This window comes from Amblyomma mixtum, chromosome 6, assembly GCF_055824585.1.
Source record: "Amblyomma mixtum isolate Tamu chromosome 6, ASM5582458v1, whole genome shotgun sequence".
Taxonomy (NCBI): Eukaryota; Metazoa; Arthropoda; class Arachnida; order Ixodida; family Ixodidae; genus Amblyomma; species Amblyomma mixtum.
In genome coordinates this window covers 149,600,444-149,619,892 of record NC_143017.1, presented here as the reverse complement: position 1 = coordinate 149,619,892, position 19,449 = coordinate 149,600,444, and the positions used below count along the sequence as shown (strand labels likewise).

The 19,449-nt window shown below is 48.0% G+C and overlaps 1 protein-coding gene across 1 annotated transcript in view; it reads left to right on the top strand.

The window, feature by feature from the left end:
* Window positions 1-19,449, top strand: part of LOC149340736 (DNA repair protein XRCC1-like) — an 84,292-nt gene that overhangs the window by 10,647 nt on the left and 54,196 nt on the right. Inside the window, exons 8-9 of the mRNA XM_089549576.1 lie at window positions 202-364; window positions 2,828-2,944. Coding sequence (XP_089405702.1) covers window positions 202-364; window positions 2,828-2,944 — 280 coding nt within the window. The remainder of the gene's footprint in view (window positions 1-201; window positions 365-2,827; window positions 2,945-19,449) is intronic.

Sequence of the window (19,449 nt, the reverse complement as noted above, 5' to 3'; positions counted from 1 at the left end):
GGAGGATGTCTCGAAGTTGAGAGTTGTGGAGGGGGGACTTTCTGAAAATGCAGACGATGATAAAAAATGTGTTGCTACAAGTTGCGAAGAATACAAGCAGAAACTAACGTTTGCAGGTTGCAGTGAATAACATGTAGGTAAGTAAATTTAACACAATAATACATTGAAGTCACTGTTGTGGGTCGTTTGCTTTCTCCTCAGTGAAAAAGGCGAAGCCACCGAAGAAGTTTAAAGAGCTCATGAAGGGTGTGGTGTTTGTGCTCAGCGGCTTCCAAAACCCGCTTCGGTCCCAGATTCGAGATGAAGCCCTGGAGATGGGGGCCAGGTACAAGGCAGACTGGGACCGCTCTTGCACTCATCTGGTGTAAGTACCTGAGAAGCCACGCTGTCTGGTCTAGTGATTAGTATATTTCTTTAAAGTCTGTTAAAAAGAATACCGCTTTGGGGTTTACGAAAATACAATCTACTCTTGGTGATTTAAACTCGGAAAGGGGCAAAAATTTATTTCAGTCATGTAAAGTTTGAATTTAGGGGCACCTTTTCGGTACGTGTGATGTTGGCGTAACCAAAACATCAGTTCGAATTGAGCGTATTTGAATTATTGAGGTTCCCATATGATGACAGTATTGCTGTGTGCATACAAGGGTATGAAAGCTTACTTCAGCCGCTTTGTACGAAAGTGATGTGGTGAAGAAAAATGCTGTATTCTTTTGACATTTCGGGAAAATATGATGTTTCGTCCTGGTACTATATGGCCGATGTACTTGGACTGCAAGGCCCCTTTTTTGAGTTAGTTAGGCTGTGAGAATAATGGTGCAGTAAATAATGGCACAACGAATAAAGTTGCGAAAGAAGGAGACGACCAGTCGGGTTCCTTTTTCACGTATGATACACCTTTGTCTTGGGAATATTGAGGAAAAATAAACATAGTGACAGGGTTTTGAACAAACTAAAGTTCAGTGGAAGAACAAAAAAACTGGCTGTGGCTTAGCTTGGTTAAGCCTGGTAATTGCGAAGCAATACGATAGGTTCCGCTATTTTATTGGTTTCCCATGTACTGACAGGGCTAATGACGCATAGCCAATAATGACCGTTGACCGTTTTCGTCAACTCGTAACAGATGCACATTCCTCACTGTCGGCCAAACTCGTAACTTCTTCTCTTGCTTCTGACGTTATTTCTACCGAAGACGTTGACCGTTTTTGTCGGGCTGCATATTGAGCACGCCGCTTGGAAAGTCGTTCTTCTGCCGTCTCCGTAGCTCGCTGATGCTTCCTCTTTGCATTCTGCCGAAGTGTCTTGCTTGCTTGAGGCGGCATCTGACAGGCTTGACGAGAGGAGCGAACCGGCGTTGGTGTCTACCAGCCTCGCGCTGCGACAGCGCGAGATGGGGCCCCGTTTTTTTTACACAGACGGTATGACGTCACTCTGCGCGCGGCGCCCCTGGTGAGAGGAGTGGGAGTTAGGCCGCCGTTGGTGCCTACCAGCCTCGCGCTGCGACGGCGCGAGATGGGGCCCCGTTTTTTTTACACAGATGGTATGACGTCACTCCGCGCGCGGCGCCCCTGGTGAGAGGAGCGAGAGTTAGGCCGCCGTTGGTGCCTACCAGCCTCGCGCTGCGACGGCGCGAGATGGGGCCCCGTTTTTACACAGATGGTATGACGTCATGCCAAAGGTCATGCCAAAGGTCAAGTGGTGCCTACCACCGCCTCGCGCTGGAACGGGCTGATGTGGTAGCTAAAGTAGTAATGCTTCGCAATAAAATTTTATTATGGGTGGTTCTTTATGGTTGCTTGATCTAGTTGTAATGGATTTCAAATGGGTAATATTTATGCTTGTTTTGACAAGTAATTTGTAAGTTGGTAGTCATAGATGTCTGGTCAGTTAAACTGTCGGTGATGGTGAAGGTGTTTATAAGAGGGATAAATAGCATCACATGGCCAATTAGTTTGTGGCATTTGCTGCTGCACCTCTGTTTTGTAGATAGTTTGTTTGCATGTCCCCATAACTTCTTTGCATGCAGAATTTTATGTGCTGAGGGTGCACTAAATGTTTAGGGCACACTAATGGGGTCTTTGTAGCACTTACTGTTTCATTTTCTTATGGAACGAAAAATGCATTAATGTGATTTATCCATCTGTCCATACTTTTGTTTGCTTTTGCTGTTTTGTCTACAGAGTGCACTTCAACACAGATTGTTGCATGAGATGATATCGTGGTGCTTAAATTATTTAATTCCCACAGTATTATCAGGAATTTGAAGGAGAAGCTAAGTTAGATTGCAGTTCACACCTGAAGGATGTGCATTTAGGTCAGTATGGATTTATTTAGTGTGAAATGTTCGAGATTTTCATTACTGAGAGTTTGTATGGCAGAGTACAGCTTATTATTTCTCTGCGTGAGTGGTCATTTTATTAGGGATACACGTGTGCCACCAATGCCAAATGAAACACGAATGGGAAAATTGATGTTTGAATACAAGAAAAAAAAAAGTTAACTGCTGGAGAAGAAATTAAAGCATCATTGATGAACACTTCCACTTAGCGGTGCTTATATCATTGAAGTTAAAATCAAGCACCCCAGTGTTCAGTCTGCCTCAGCACTCATTTTTTTGTTACCGTTTCAGTTGTTTTGTTTGCATTTCTTGTGATGGTGACTGTACATACTGAGAATTTCCCTAGTTTTGTAGAGAGGTCCCATTTATGCCTCAAGAATTTGGATATTTTTCCGCTACTGAGGCTTTCATTCTCATGTAGCAGGTTGTATGGTGCTGGAGAGATTTTAGGAAAGTGGCACCATATATGCGCCTTGAATTGTTCTTATCCAGGTGTGCCTTCCTGAACACTCCAAAGTATGGCCAGGTGAAAGCAGCTGGTGGCAAGATTGTCACCAAGGAATGGATTTTTGACAGCTACAAAGAGAGGCGCCTCATGCCATGGCTGCAGTAAGTTTCTTGGCTCATACTCCATGAAATTTTATGCGCAGTTAAGTTAATTGAAACGCTCCAGGCCTTTTTTTATGCCTCGTTTCATCCCTTGATTACTATTTGGCTGTTCTTATACAGTGGCTAAAATATTGCTGTCTAGTGGTGATGATGTGCAAACAGTTACGGCATCAAATACAGTCAGGCCCAATTATAGCAATACTGGTTATAACAGTATATCGGATATAACAATGATCAGTCATGGCACCATCAGCTTTACCATGTGTTGTATGGTAAAATAAACTGCTTATAGCAATGCTGTCAAGGCACATTATTGGTTATAACAATTAAATCTGGTAATTGAGTGTCAGCCATAATAGAAAAAAAAACAAGGAAATGCTACAACCACAGCACCAAAACCATGCTTACAACACAAAAGCGTGTGCGTGTGGGGCTGACTAATGGACTAAGCCGGCACAGCGGCGCCACGAAAGCAAAAGAACCCGTGAATGCGTTCCCCTGAGCAAAAGGCCCATGCAGAAAAGAAAGTAGGGAGCATGGTAGGGAGCTGTGGCGGAGCAGTCCATTATTAACGTTTCTGAGGGGTGCGCCGCTCGCAGGAAAAAATGCGCAGAGGCGTTTTTCTTCTCTCTGGGTATCTACTGTCAATAAATGCTCTGAAGTTTGTCTTCTTTTCTTTTTTTTTGGCACAACCCTGTTATAACAATTATTGGTTATAACAATGGTATTTCCATGGCACTTGAATATTGTTATAAGTGGGCTTGACTGTACTCTGAAAGAAAACTGCCTGTTGGGTAGACATATTACTGCAAAACAAGGCAAGAGGGAACATAAAGATGCAAGAACAGCAATGAGTATCAGCAGATAAAAAAAACTACTAAATGAACCTCAGGCGTGTGGCAGCATTCTAACATGAAAGCATTAAGGCTCCCACTCTTCAGAAAATCCAGTGTTGCTGTCTTTGACTTCGTCGGCAGCGGCGTTGTGAGCGAAAGATCTTGAGAGAAGCAACCTAGGTGGGCCACCTGGGTCACGTGACCTTGTGGCATCATCACAACCTGCCCACCGTGTGTCCGTGTTTCGTCGCGCTGTTTCTTCCTTTAAATGACCACCATGGCAGGTGGCAACTAAATTAATGATTGCTTGCAAGAGGTTGTCCGGGAAGAGCAACCTGGGTCGCATAAGCCCCACCAGTAGGTCGTGTAAGCCTGCCTGTCTCCTAACACCCTCAAATTAGTATATATTCACCTGTCAACTGCGGCAACTTCGTGGGCTTACGCTGCAGCAAAGTGACTGCTTCTTTCAAAATGGCCTTTGGTGCATCGCAGTATGCTATCACCTCGACTGTTCGCTTTGCGTGCTTGCTATGCTTATTTCATCCTGTTTTCATGATCATCATGGAACATGTATACTTCTGAAAAAAGTTGGGGTAGTCGTGTTCTTGCTGTGTTTGCTGCCTTGTGAGTGCTGCGACATGAACGAAAAATGCCAGCTAGTGCCAGCGTCACTGCATTGCATCAGCTGATCTCTCGGTGCACCGACACCTCGGCAGCCAACAACTACATGGCAGCCAACATCATTTGTGCCTTGCATCATCAATGAGAGGCATCATGCACATAACAAAGCTGTCTTTCACGACGTGTATGTTCTGTGCACTGCGACATGGGAAAAATCCAGCGAGGGATGGAGTTGCAGCTTCACTGCAGATGGGGAAATGCCTGTGATCACCAATGTCTCCACATTGCCTCAGCCGATACCGCCGTGACTGTGCACTTAACACCCCATGACTGGTGTGCATATCGCTCTATTTCACAAAAAATGCACAGCCGGTCAACGTCGACCCGGTGCCCATTGAATGCTCGTAGAAATGCTCCGGATATGTGCAATAAAAGTCAGGTTATGTGGAAGAAAAGTCTTTTTGTGTGCATGGTTTTGCACTAACATTGCAAATCTTCCCGATGAACACAAACATTTCTGCCACGGTGCGGTCAGGGTCTTTCACCTATCAGAATAAGTAGGGAGGAAAAGGGATTTCTGCTGGCGGCCTGGATAGAAAACTGCTGCTTGTTCGTCTTGACCAGTTGCACTTGTTGTGGATGAAGAGAGTGCACTGAACATGCCAGGCAGCAGAGAGGCAGTTTGATCTTGCCGACAGCTCGCGCTTATGCAGGTGACAGAGCGACGCAGTGACATGGAAGTGTTACATGACCTGTAAAGCGGGCCGCTTGCATAGCATTATATTCTTCTGCTGGTACTCTCACAGTGCGTGCATGACGAAAAACCTTTTGTTTCAAAAATATAATGATTTTATTCATAGACTTAATCTGAAGAAAATTCATAGAGGAATCACGTAGAAAAGTGAATAAAATGTTTTAGAGGAAGAAAAACAGCGGAGTTTGCTTTTTGTCTGGTGCCGATCCCTAAGCTTTTTTGTGCAAGGCTTTTGCTGAAGAAAACTATTTGTGTTGCCGTTATTATCTATTTATGCTCATAAAAGCTGTTTTTAACTTCTTGAACTTCACATTTGTCATTATCAGCTTTCCCTGAACGAGAGATTTTGTCCAGCTAGCATTGGTTTTAGGGACTACTTTCTCTGCCGGAGAGCCAGAAAGGTGGCAAAAAGTCTGTTTAGGCGGAGCCTCTGCTGCATCCTCAAGTTATAACTACCTATAGGCATTGGTAGTGCTCTTTGGATGGTAAGCCTGTATTAGACCCTCCACATTTAAGTATGCTTTTTTAAGGGCTCTGAAATAGTGGGTGGAAGGCCACTGCAGCTGCTTCAATTTCGGCTGAATCAAGAAATGGATGGATGCAAAAATAAGTGTGAAGTGCTTGGTGTTGTTGGTTTCTTTTCTTGTGCCCATATCTGATGCTAAAACTGCACACTGAATAGTATAAATACATTTGAACCTTATCACGAAATCGAAGGGGCTGTACCATTTTTTCCTCATAGCCATCCCCAACTGGTGCTCTTGACGCAATCGCTGCCTCGCGTCCACTTTTATCGTGGTCCGTATAAGATGTTCGTATAAGTGTCCACTTTTGATCGTGGTGCCTTCAGTACGTGCATTGAGTGGCTCCGATGCGCTGCAACCGAATATTGTAAGCCTCGCCTAAGCGCTCCCATTTCTTTTGCGGCCTGTGTAGGTTTTGCCACATAGAAGCGGGTCATGCAAGAATAATGTCGTAGAGGACAGTGAGAACCCTACCCGTTTTAAATATATTTAGCCCCGTTTTCTTTGCGCTGAAGCCTATACGGGCCATGGTAAAACAGACGCAACTCTTTTGTCGCAAGTGCCTGTTTTGTTTGGCTTCCCCGCGTGACGCACGAGAATGATTACAGCGTCATTGCTAGCTTCACTGCAAGACAACAGGGCTGTACGGGGCAGAATGTTTATGCCAGGCCAAAGACATGCCACTGCTTTGATCGTGGCCGCTTTTTGGTCTACAGAAATCATCTGTTGCTTTCGTTTTCTGTCACTGTCTCTCATCGTGGCCTTTTGAAACTGTGCGGGAAATTGATACTTTCAGGCACACCAGACACTGACAAGCGGTCAAACTACGCATTGCAACCATGCATGGGAACGGAAACTAAACTGCATGCATCACCTGAGCAGTAAAGCACACTTGCAGCGATGAGGCCATGTGTAGTGAAGAGGTTGGAGAATGGGAAAGCGCCTGTGAATGACCTTCTCAACTCTGTCGAGGTACAGCGGGTCATAATACAGTGCTGCTTGATATCGTGCAGCAGGCCGCATACTTACGTTTCGGGGATGATGGGTACGCCGGCTTCAAAACTTTATTGCGACGAAGTTGACGAATCGTCCGGAGAAATGCTCCATGCGGCCGCTTGAGGTGGGGAAAGTTGTGCGCATGTTTTGCGCGATGCTCGACAGAGTGGGCTATGAATCAACTTTCTGCATTTTATGGCGGCATAACTATTGTGCGTCTTTACAGATCAAGGTATTAAGCATGACATGGTAGTGAACTCCATTCTGGTTAGTTATAACCATCTGCATGAAAATTTTGCGGCATAAAAATGAGGTATCTAATCTTTTAAGGGAGTTCCCAAAGGGAATAGCGGTTACTTGTTATAAAGGGGCATTGCTAATACTTTGTTATGTCCAGTCATTTATAATAATTTGTTTCTTTATAGTGAGATTTATAGTTGAACCATCTTAATATGAAGTTGAAGGGGACTTGCTACTTCATTATAGGTGTTGCTGTGATAAAGCCATCTGTGACCTTGGTCGCAACTGTCGTGTGCCGATGAGCTTACTTACCACCACGAAGACCAAGGACAACACAGCTGTCTTTTCAGTCTGCTGCCATTGTGTGCTGGTGATGCTGTGGTTGCGTCTCAAACTTATGGAATTGCAGCCGCACGCGTTGTTGAGACGCGGGCTCTCAGTTGCCGTCGGGACGCGGGTCCGCTGTCGCCGACCAACCGGAGCAATGAAGAGACGGGGGGTTAAGGAGCAGCGTGAAAAAAAAGGTATATGTATTTACATATTTACAAGTAGTGAGAAGCACGATACATGGCACGATGTATCTCAACAGGAAAAAGACACAGACAAAGGAGACGGGAGCCCTTAAATAGAGTCGGCACAGACTCCCGCCCCTTTTCGTCCAATCAGGAGCGTCCTGTTGGCTGATTGGCCGGCAAGGCTTGAACGCCAACCCGGGTAGCGTTCTCGTAGCTGTCCGGCCCGAACGCACAACGCGCTCCACGATGACGACGCGCAGGCTCGAAGAGACGCCGGCTTGGACGCCGTCCTTGGGGAGCGTCTCTGTAGCTCACCGGCCGAACGCGCAACACTGGGAGCGTTCCGGTGTTAGATATTCACGTTCACAACAGCTCGCCCCCGCCCGGAAAATCGTGCACGAAGGGAAGAGGTCCGCAGCCACTTCTCGAAGTGCCGAGGTCGGGGCTTAGTCTTTGTCCGCCGGCCGTCATAGGCTCGCCAACCGGTCTCTTCAGGTCTGGAAGGGAGGTGGTCTGGACCGGACACAACAGCAGCCAGCAAATGCCCTTCCATCTCCCCAGAGATCTGCCAGGCTTCTATACTACCAATACTTTCGCTGACAGGCGACAGGTTCAATCGCGAGTGCACCGTCGCATCACAGACTATTTTCTTCGCGAGTAGAAAAAAAAAGAAACAGAAGATCACAAAACAGCAAAAAAAAGTAGCAGCCCGTCCAAATCCCTTCTATTCCTTTCTCTTTTCAGAAGCATCGGCTTAAGCCATCTGCGTTGGCGTTTGCCTTTCCTTTTTTGTACTGAACCTCGAAGCTGAATTGTTGCAGAGCTAGGCTCCAGCGCAGGAGGCGACCATTTTTGCCCGACATGCGTTCTAGCCTGGTTAGAGGACAGTGGTCCGTTTGTACGATGAACTTCGTACCAGACACGTAGCAGGCAAGTTTTTGTATCGCCCACACCAGGCACGCGCATTCCTTTTCAGAAGCGCTGTATGCTTCTTCCCTGGCAGTGAGCTTCCTGCTTACATAAAGGATTGGGTGTTCGTTCCCTTGATCATCTGTCTGGCAAAGCACAGCACCCATTCCCCTGTTGCTCGCGTCACACTGGATTATGAACTGTTTTGTATAATCCGGGGACTTTAACACGGGATCCTTCCTCAAGGATTCCTTTAGAGTTAGAAAGGACTTTTCTTTCACGCAGTTCCAGGCGACGCGCTCTGGTTCAGTTTTGCGTAAAGCGTTGGTGAGAGCGCTAGCGATGTCCGAGTACCGCGGGATGTATTGCGGGTAGTACCCTACAAGACTGAGAAAGGCTCTCACATCATCCTTTGTTTTCGGTGGAGGGCACGTTGAAATGGCGAGCAGCTTTACCTCAGAGCTACGCATGTCTGTCTCCCTGCGATTGTCTCTCCATTTTCTACGGGAGGAACAAGACGAGAACGATTTGCTTTTTCTTGCTGTCTTGTCCCTTTCCTTACGCCTTGCGCGCCAGACGCGACTTTCCATTTCGCGTGCGTAACGCTTCCAGTGGAACCGTCCTTTCTTTTTCTTTGTTCGTGGTGGCAATTGACACCTTTCAGAAGTGTTTAATTTCTTGCGCACCCTTCCTTTTCGCTCGGTGTGAGGTTCGCACCTATCCGGTCTTTTGATTTTGCGTCTACTAAATGGAGCTATCTTAGCTCGGGGCTTTGTATCGCGATACCTATGCTCGTCCTGATAGCGACAAAACAACAGCCCCTTTCTTTTTAGCAGCGTGACACTCTTCAGCCGCGCCCTGCGCGGTTGCAGACCGACAGTAGCTTTAGCAAAACCGAAGGTCTTAAGTGCGCGTTGACCCCTGCGAGCTCTAGACGCCGCTCGACAAGGATTCGTTCCGCCCTCGGCCGCGCGTCTCCAACACCTGAGCAGCACTGTAAAAGTTGAATGCGAAGGGGGAAAGATCGAATACGAAAAAAATGCCTGGGTGCCTTCCTTTCTCAGTTCCTGAACACCCTTCCTTTCCTTTTTTTCCCAGGCGCGCGTTCTGCTGTGTTCTTTCACGCGGTGGCAGTGCGCGCTTGTTTGTGGCCCACTGCGCGTTCCACTCCTCGTGCAAAAACTTCTGCAGTTTCGCCGCAATGGGGCAGGTGGCTTTCGCTTTCTTTGAACCCGTCTAGTCAGTTTGGCCTGCGTGCGGTACCTATAGCATCTGGAGTGCCGTGGTGAAAGTCTTGCATGATTACATTGTTCACGTGCCTTCACCCTTATGACGTTTTTGGCCCGTCCTTTGTACTTTCTCTGTGGACTACCCCATCGCTTGGCTCTCCTTGCGCGCAGCCGCTTTCCGGAAACTGCCCTAGCTGTTCTTTTTTGCACACCTCCCTTTATCGTGGTGCCTTCACCCTTCACATCTGCTTTTTGACTCAGCGCCGAGCCGCCTTTCCCACCTGAATTTGAACTATCGGTTCGCGCTTTCGAAAAGTCACTGCACGTCGTAGCCACAAATTGTCCCGACTGCACTTTGCTTTCCGCTGAGTCTAGCAACCTGCTCTCCTGGGGATTGCTATCCGACCGCATGAAACTAACCTCCTGGCCCGCAACTGTATCTGAACCACACTCTTTGGCTAATGTTGTGTTCTGGCCTGGCGTTTCAGCGACGCACTCAGGTGACTGACGGTCACTCTGATTATAGCAAAGCGTCTCCAATAATTGGCTACTATTCCCCATCAGCCGCATTGAAGAAGGTTCCCCTTTGATTCCTTCACTACGCTGGCCTGTGAGCTCACTACTCTCTTCCTGAGAGATAACAACTGACTCACTTATAAAAGCAGCATCTGCTTCTGGGCTTAAAACTTCCCTGCCGTTACTTCCCTGAGCAACGGTTGTGTCCTCAGCTGACCAAGCGGGGTTCCTAGGCTGGTCGCTGACACACAGATGGGAGCGCTGCCCCCGTTTATCACTTCGGACTTTAGCGTCCGCCTCTCCTTTTGGACGGTCGTCCCCTTTTACTGCTCCGGCATTCTTAAAAACTGGCTTCGCGCCTGTTTCGTCTGCTCTATGCCTAGCGGGGTACCGTTGCTTGTACCTGTTGCTTGTACCACGACTTTCAAGCAACACGCGGCGTGACGCATACTCTTCTGCGAGTTCAGCAGCCTTCTCAACAGTGTTTACCTCGGCTCTGTCGAGAATCCACCAACGCATTCGATCCGGAATTGTGTCATAAAACTGCTCTAGACACATGCATTCCACGATCTTCCCTGCGTCCGCGTGAACGCCTGCGCTCTTTAACCACTCCACTAAGTTTGTTTTCAAGTTATAACCAAACTCGAGGTAAGATTCTGCTTTAGACTTAGTGGCGTTTCTGAAACGCTGGCGAAAAGCCTCGGCAGACAGGCGGTACTTCTTTAGGAGGCTTGCCTTCACGGTCTCATAGTCCTCCGATTCTTCCGCACTCAGTCTCCCGATCGCGTCCGCTACCTTACACGGCAACAGGCTCAATAGTTGCTGTGGCCACCCATCTTTCCCAAGATTGTTTTTTTGGCATGTCCTTTCAAAGTTCACCAAAAAAATACCAATGTCCTCGCCTAGCTGGAAGGGTTGCATGAAATCTTTGATTTTGATTGTTTCCCTCCCTCCTGGGCTGGGGAATGGTGGCTTAGCGACGCCGGCTTCGGCTCTTTTCGACTCCGCGTCCAGTTTCCTTTGGTCAATTTCCTGCTGTCGGCGTGCTAACTCGAGCTCCTTCTCCCGAAGCTGAAGCTCGCGCTGTTCCTTCTCAGCTGCTTCCCTTTTCTCTTCAGCTGCTTTCCTTTCCTTAATCAATTCCCATGTCTCGATAAGCTTTTCATCGTCCGCTCCGCAAGATATTATTGCCTCTATGATTTGCGGTTTCCGCACGGCCTTCCCAAGCTCAACCCCTAATTCTTTGCTGATCAAAATTAGATCCGGCTTTTGCAAAGATTTCAGGTCCATGATGCGCTCAGACACTCGACCGATCCCCTATCTCTTCTTAGCAATGCGTACAACAATCAGTACTCACAACACTGCCAAAGAAAGCCTGCCAGCATTGACGCTAAATTCAAAAGCCTGGCAAAATACCTCAGGGAAGAAAGGTCGGACACTCACAGAGCCACGATCATGGGGTCCACCAACGTGGGAGCTCTTGCAACTGCGAACGCTGCTAGGCGATGCGAAGAGCTGACTTCGATCCCAGCGCTGCCATCCAGTTGTTGAGACGCGGGCTCTCAGTTGCCGTCGGGACGCGGGTCCGCTGTCGCCGACCAGCCGGAGCAATGAAGAGACGGGGGGTTAAGCAGCAGCGTGAAAAAAAAGGTATTGTATTTACATATTTACAAGTAGCGAGAAGCACGATACATGGCACGATGTATCTCAACAGGAAAAAGACACAGACACAGGAGACGGGAGCCCTTAAATAGAGTCGGCACAGACTCCCGCCCCTTTTCGTCCAGTCAGGAGCGTCCTGTTGGCTGATTGGCCGGCAAGGCTTGAACGCCAACCCGGGTAGCGTTCCCGTAGCTGTCCGGCCCGAACGCACAATGCGCTCCACGATGACGACGCGCAGGCTCGAAGAGACGCCGGCTTGGACGCCGTCCTTGAGGAGCGTCTCTGTAGCTCACCGGCCGAACGCGCAACACTGGGAGCATTCCGGTGTTAGATATTCACGTTCACAACAGCGTCCGCTTTTACTGCGGCTTATATCAGTGTCATCATCCAGAAGACAGGGCTAGTGATTTGGAAGACACCGCTCCTGTCAACTTCAGCTTTATTCCTCAGAGGTGAACATGTGCGCCGAGCGTCCCCGCTGTGGCGAAATATGTGCGGACTAACCACACTAACCGTGGCTCGCATAGATTCTGCGCTTAGAAAACGTGTCTTGGAGGAATAATGTTGAATGGTACTTAGTACAGTTGCTGTCCCGAATATTTATCTCTGTCTTCTTACTGCTGAAGCAGATACGCAGGCTGTGGTAAAAATGGGTGCGGTGCCTATTTCTTCTCTATAATAACTGTTTTGGTTGGCTTTTCCGCATCACATTTTAGTATGCTTGTGCAGTGGCAAGTTTAGAGATGGGGAGAACTTCCATGACCGTTGAGGCGTAGTGGGCGTGCACGCCGCTCTGCGTGACAGTGTTCAGTGGAGCGCATACTGGAGTTTCAGTGAAAATGGGCGCGCCGGCGTCGGAATTTTATTGCGCCGAAGTCGACGAATCGTCCTGAGAAACGCTCCATGCAGGCCCCTGCTTGAGGCGGGAAAAGCTGTGTGCATGTCTTGAGCAGTAAATTCAGTTTGTCACGTCGAATGGCCACGGAACTACTGTGCCTGGTTACAAATCGATATACACACCGCAAAAGGGCCTGTGATTCGTTTTGACTTTGTTATTAGGGGAGTGTGAATATTTGAAATTTTCGAATAGCGAACAGGGTATCCTCCTGTTTGATTCTTTGACTCAGTGAAATGGTACGTGTTGAAATTATTCAAACAGAATCAAATGTGTCCTCAAGTTTTCAAGTACTTTTCAAATAATTGGCCCAAAGTTTGAATAAGGCACGCTTAATTATCTTCGGCGACTGTTTTAAAAACTGAGTCCACTGCGATGCAATGAAGCATGCTGCTGTGATCACTTCTGTGCTTGATGGATGATTCAGCGTGGCGACACGGTACGTTCTTGTGGGTCATATATTGCCTTAAAAATTGGGGAATGCAGTAGGACTCGGAGGTCGTGGTTTGTACATAGTGCTCGCCCCTCTCATTTGCCGAGACATGGCACTATAGTTGGACACAACTCAGGAAACAAGCAACTTTTCCTTGTCAAAGGACCCCATTCCAGCCAATGGTGTCGGCCGATTCTCATGAAACTGCGTGCTTGACTAATGCAGGCAGTGGCATGACAATACAGAGGGGCACTATCCCAGACAACAAAGGGAGGGAACTAACCCCTTACATCCGCCACTGCCTGCATTGCCCTGCTAACTGGTTGATCAGAATCGGGCGACTCCATTGGCTGGAAGGGGTCCTTTGACAGAGAAGAGCCCCTTTTTTCTTGGCTTGTATCTGACTGTAGTTCATTCGTGATCATTATGGTTACAGGAAGTATATTAATGGGTGAGGTGCGTTTCCGCAGTCAACGCAAAGAGTCATGGGAAAATCGTCTGCTAGCTACTTCCGGTTCCAAATTGTTCAACTGATTACATGTTTCGCCCTATTAACCGCGTAAGTTGACATCGTTTATGCGATAAATAACTCTTGGTACTAGTCACTGATTGCACTGAAGCATCGAAAGAGAAATTCACATTCGCCTCATGCGCAGTCTGCAAGTTGATTCGCCTTGTAGCATGCTGCAGTTGTGATTTTGGGGTGACGAAAGGAGCCTGGTACCTAACGCACTTTTCGCTCTAATATATGGTATGTTGCGCAGCGCAGGGCTAATCACACATGCGATTAAAGTAAGTAACGTGGTGACCTTGACTTCATGCAACGTATTTCCAACGGGTCACTGAAAGCAGTAAGTACTCGATAAAATATTTCTGCTCCAGAACACGTGGGCAAGCCATTTCATTTTATTCACGCAGCTCCGTACAACACAGCGTGGCATATATAATCTAGCGCCTCTACTCTCCTTTGCGGCGTGTTCCTGCGTGTTCTCACATGAAATACCACCTGCACTGCATCTGGAATAACTAAAAGGCGACAAGGCGATTTATTACTGCACCATGCGATGTGCTGAGATGTGCGCCGCGCGCAGTGGCATATATGGGTCGTCTGCTAGCACACTGGCGGCTCTAAACGCGGTCAGGAAAATATGAGCATCGTCTAATCAGCTGCACAGATTGCAGTTTATCAAAGTGTGGCAAAAAACGGCTGTATAATGACTTATGTGCTAAACATCTCGAAACGCACACGAAATCATCTCCAGCGGATATGCAAAAACACACATTGGCTATACGGCGGCCGGCATATATCAACCATGAAAAAATACGCTTACCTCTCTAGATTGTCCATTTCAGTGCTCAGGTCATGCAGATGCGTAGTACGGGCTTCTCTTTCGATGCTTCAGTGCAATCAGTGACTTGTACCAAGAGTTATTTATCGCATAAACGATATCAACATACGCGGTGAATAGGGCGAAACATGCAATCAGTTGAGCAATTTGGAACCGGAAGTAGCTAGCAGACGATTTTCCCATGACACTTTGCGTTGACTGCGGAAACACACCTCATCCATTTACACTCATAACATTATGGTCATAAAGTTAATATAGTGACTTCGTTTTGCATAACTCCTAGTGGAGATTAGTGCTTTGGGTTTTGACAGTTGTAGCTAATTCAATAAGTTTTCAATAAGGGGATGAGCATCCTTTCCATCAACAGGTACCAACCAGCCCATATCAGCCCTCTTATAGAACTAATTTCTTTGACATCCGGCACTATGTCTTCTTTTTGCCTGCTCTCGTCCGTTATTTGCGTCAGCCATTTCTTCAGCGCAAGTGTGTGTCTTGCTCCATTTGTCTCGTCTTAGTGCTGTTACATTCTGGCTGCTTTTCCCGCATTATTTCGAGCAAAATGTCGTTTCTCAAAGAAAAGTGCTCAGAGGTGCGCAAAGTATTAAGAGTTATTGATAGATGGCGCCACGGGTACCGTCGCGAGCAGCTTACTCGTGAAACTGGAGCATAGCCCTTTTCTATTTGCGGGGACGGAAGAATGATTGTAAATTTTACGTAATGTATGAGAATTAGCTAGTAAATTTTGTGTGTGCTTGATTTTCTAATGTGTGGTGTGAAGAAGTATTACATGCGAAGCTACGCGTAGTTGACTACAGGGAAAACTGAGTTTTGTTTACAGACGCAATGAAGAAAGGTGCACGTGGGTGATCGGGGAAGAGGGACAGTAGAGTTCACGACACTCAAACAGCTCAGTTGAATTTGACGCCAAGCTTTTTTTAATGGTTTATTGCAAACACAAAATAAAAATGAAACGGAAGGAAAAGATGTTGTGGGCCGCGGCAATCGCTATCTAATATCTTGAGAAGTGGCACAGCGGCCGGCGTAAATAAAACGGATAGGGTGAGTATTGCGAGGTGAAGTAGAGAGGGGAGCGATAGCTAGGAAGGACGGAAAAAGCTGTGTACACTATTTACAAAATACAAAAAGTAAACAAATTCGCGCCGCTCGCGCGCGTATGTCCGGGCACAGTTTGAATGAGTACTGCGTGCGAGCGACCAATACAAATATTTGGAATACATAAAGCACTGTATATACGAAGCCTTGCGCGCGTAGTGTCCTGTCACTAATGAACCGCGCGTGCAGCACACTACGCGAGCAGGCGGGGTGGAGTAGCACACGCATAGTTGGGTTAGTATACCAACTAGCCCAAGAACTAACTCTACTGTAGCACACGCGGAGTTTTCTCGTCACTGCGCGTACTACCTGGCGAGGAGCAAGCGGGAAGTCAAGCCCGCCTGCTCGATGTCTGCACCGAGGCTCGCCATCTGTCACGGGTGCGTCCGAGTGTTGCTGACGCGCGCGTCCTCCGGGGCGAGCGGTGCGTCGCTGGAAGGCACGCCACACTTGGCTGTGCCGTTAGTTTCTAGACTTCGCTCTGCAGAGAGAGAGAGAGAGGAAAGAAATGGCTTAGGTTTTTGCGGCTCTACACTGGCCCCGGTGTTCCTTTCCACGCGTTTTGTGTGGGCGGAATCGAGAGCACGGCGGCAGACGGCAGAATGTGACGTCAGCGACTCGAATGTGACGTCGCAGTCCCGTTGAATGGTCGAGCTATGAGGCCTCGGATGTGGACGAGGAATTCGTGCAAAAAGGTTGCTGGAGTGAGCTGAGCAAATATATAGTTAGTAGGAAAAGGGAATAAAGTGGGCGTAGTGTACATGACGTACAACATCCCCTGTAGAACTCTTTTAACTTTTCTACATTTTGAGCTTCCTTTAGTTCTGGCAGGTATCTATAGATAACACGAAAATAGATTGATGTGCGGGGAAGCCTTTGTTTCAAGCTTAGTACCGCGTCGACGAACCCAACGCGGCCCTTGTTATTAGTGGCCTAGGCTGTAATAGGATACAATTCATGAACAAAGCGGCAAGTGCCGCTGAGTCCTCCAACCATTGACGTCGACCAGTTGTCATGACGTCTTGGTTAATCCTGATTAATCTTGGTGAATCGCACGAGGCTGGCAGGTGCAAGAAGATTAACCGGATTAACCGCGAAGTCATTTTCCACTTCGTTCCTGAGTTGCATCCGACTTATATAGTGGCTCGCAAACGGTCCTCCAGCACCACGATCCCTCCATCTTTTTTCTTCAAAGCCTTCGTGATCCCGCGTCACTCGCCAGACCAGGCGTTGTTACGCTTTTGTTGCGCTCGTGGCTTCTCAGCATCGTCGTTATGGCACATCGTGTCCCAGAGGCGCATTAGGAAGGCGACAAGAAGAGGGCCCTCGTGTAACGCCGATAACTATGTTGCGTTTGTAACTACGTCCTGCTCTCCTAAGCATCTTAGTTAGTCCGCCATAACGAATTCCTGCACGCTGTTCGTCCGAATCCGGTCATGACAAGTGTTGCTTATGACCTCGAGTAGCGTTATTGCTGGTGGCGTTCGAGCGTGGCGGCCGTCAGCGCAAGCTGTCTCCTGCGACAGTCTTGGGACGCTTGTAGTTGCGTCTTCGTGTAGCGCGCATTTCTTTTGCCTCGCGGGTGTCGTTCCACGAGATGGCGGGACATCTTTTTTTTTTTTTTCTCGCGTGCTGTTTAGCTTTTTCGAGCGAGACTAGCTGTACCACCTATATATCTGCCCTCGGCCTGAGCGCTGGAACGTCCGTGTCGCAGACCAGCGCTTGTTCTGCTCTCCCGAAGCGCCGTGCAGGCATACAGACCTATGTGGGGTCGTTTCGCGCTCAGTGGCAAACTGCCAGAGCTCGCTTCATTTTTCCGTGCTTCATCCAACGGCGACGAAAAGCAGTGTATTCTGGTGACAAGGGTTTCGTAACTAAAGAGAAATGTAAGAGGAAAGGGCACGATGGTGCGATTGCTGCACTCTTCGGTATACGCGGGCGCGAGATTACACGTTCCGATTAACTCTTACGCTACCCTGACGACACCCTGCTAACGACCGTATACTGCCTTGACGCAAACTGTTCGCGCGCCTTGTTTGTCGCCTTTGAGCGAGGAAAATGATAAAAAAGGTACAAAGGAAGAATTACAAAGAAAGAAAACGAAACACGCTGCGTGACAAGAGGCAGCAGTGCTCGGCTTTGCATGCTAAGCTGTCTGCCTCCTAGCTTTGCACTGACTGCGTAATGGTTCGTTTTTTTTTCGTTTTTTTTTTTTTTTGTGATAAGCGAACTTCATAGCGGCTTCGGGGCGCGAGTCTTGGTGCGGAATGCTGAGATTGCAGAACATGGCTGTTGTCGAGGTCTGCTGTCGCTTGGACCGTTTCAGCTTTGCTTGCAGCCGGCTGCGCCGCGCAAGGCTGCCTCTGTTCCTTGCTCTCTTTGTTTACGTGGTTAGCTGGGCTGGGAGGAAGGGGGGTGATGCGTTATGAGTTTATGGGTCTAAGGGGTTTAACGTTTCAAAGCAACTCAAGCTATGAGGGACGCCGTAGTGAAGGGCTCAGGAAATTTCGACCACCTGGGGGAGTGATGAAAGAAAGGGTGGAAAATAGCGTGTTGGTGCAGATCACTGACCATACCGCTTTGCGTAACTCCCCTTTGGCTCTGCATATCGAAACGGCAGTTTTATTGACCCAAAATTCGGAAGTCATCTGACGGTCGCACCATTCGCGGCGTTCAGGTGAACTACTTAGTGGTGCTCAGAAACATATAGATATACGGTGGAGAAAAATTAAGTTTCAGGGTGCACTCACTAGTTGACTGCCTAGACGCCTTCGTATACTGACCTTCACAAACGGGCCAGCCGTGCCTGGATTTTTTTATTTGTAGCTTCTTGACTGGTAGCGTTTGAGAAACCTGGCGTGGTACCGGTGAGGATAACAGAGCGCTTTATCTTAGCGGAGGCGTGCCTCTCCTGGCCCCGCCCCGACCAGCAGGGGCGGGGCCAGGAGAGGCACATGGCATGCGCACATGGCATGCGCAGCAGGCGTCCACCGCCTCCGCTATGCTAAGCCTCTCTAATATAGAGCACTAGCTAAGCCTGTCTAATAGAGAGCATTAGCTAAGCCTCTCTAATATTGAGCATTAGCATAGCGGAGACCTACTACAGTAGACCTATACGGGATTAACGTATGCCGGCTGCACACGCGCGGTGGCAGGTACGAGCGCCACCTTGCGCCACATGCAACAGGCAAACGTGAATCTCGCGTAAGTGTACGCTAGGGAATCTTTCCTGTGCTAAAGCTCTCCAATATTTTAGTTTGTTATGACCAACCGGTGGCGCATTTTTAAAGACTCTATCACAAGGAACCTGCTCATCCCTGCGGGGGCTTGTAGTCACGTTCTTCTCTGCTTGTCTGTGTTGTGGCCTTCGTGGGCTCCGCAGATACGATCACACGCGGTTCACGTTCGGCCGGCCGTCTGCGCCTGTATACAGGTTGTTTCACCTGAGACTTTGCACCATTTTTAAGAGTAGGCTTTTTGAGTTAGAAGAGAGCTTTTTTTTTTTTTTCGGCATAACATTTTCAGCGGTGTCCAGCCGAATACGGCTATGACGTGCTAACTAGCAGGCTGCTTAACTAATGTTGAATAGTTAAATTTTTGACTATTACTTTTAGGCACCTTAATTATTTAGAGGCGCGTAGCCCACCGTAATCATTATCCGTATCAGTTTTTAGAATTTCGAAAACGCGGTTACCGTCAGCGCTGTTGCCCAATAAATTATGGCAATTTCGGCGAGTTACGTGCGCTGGAGAGGTTGCTTTGCCTGCAAGCTTCTTGAAAGCGCGTGCATTTTGTCGTGATTTGGTCAAAATTTGTTGGCCCACAGTGCCGAGGGTAACAGCGTTTTAGAAATTCTAAAAACTGATATGGATATTAATTACGGTGGGCTACGCGCCTCTCACCAATTAAGGAC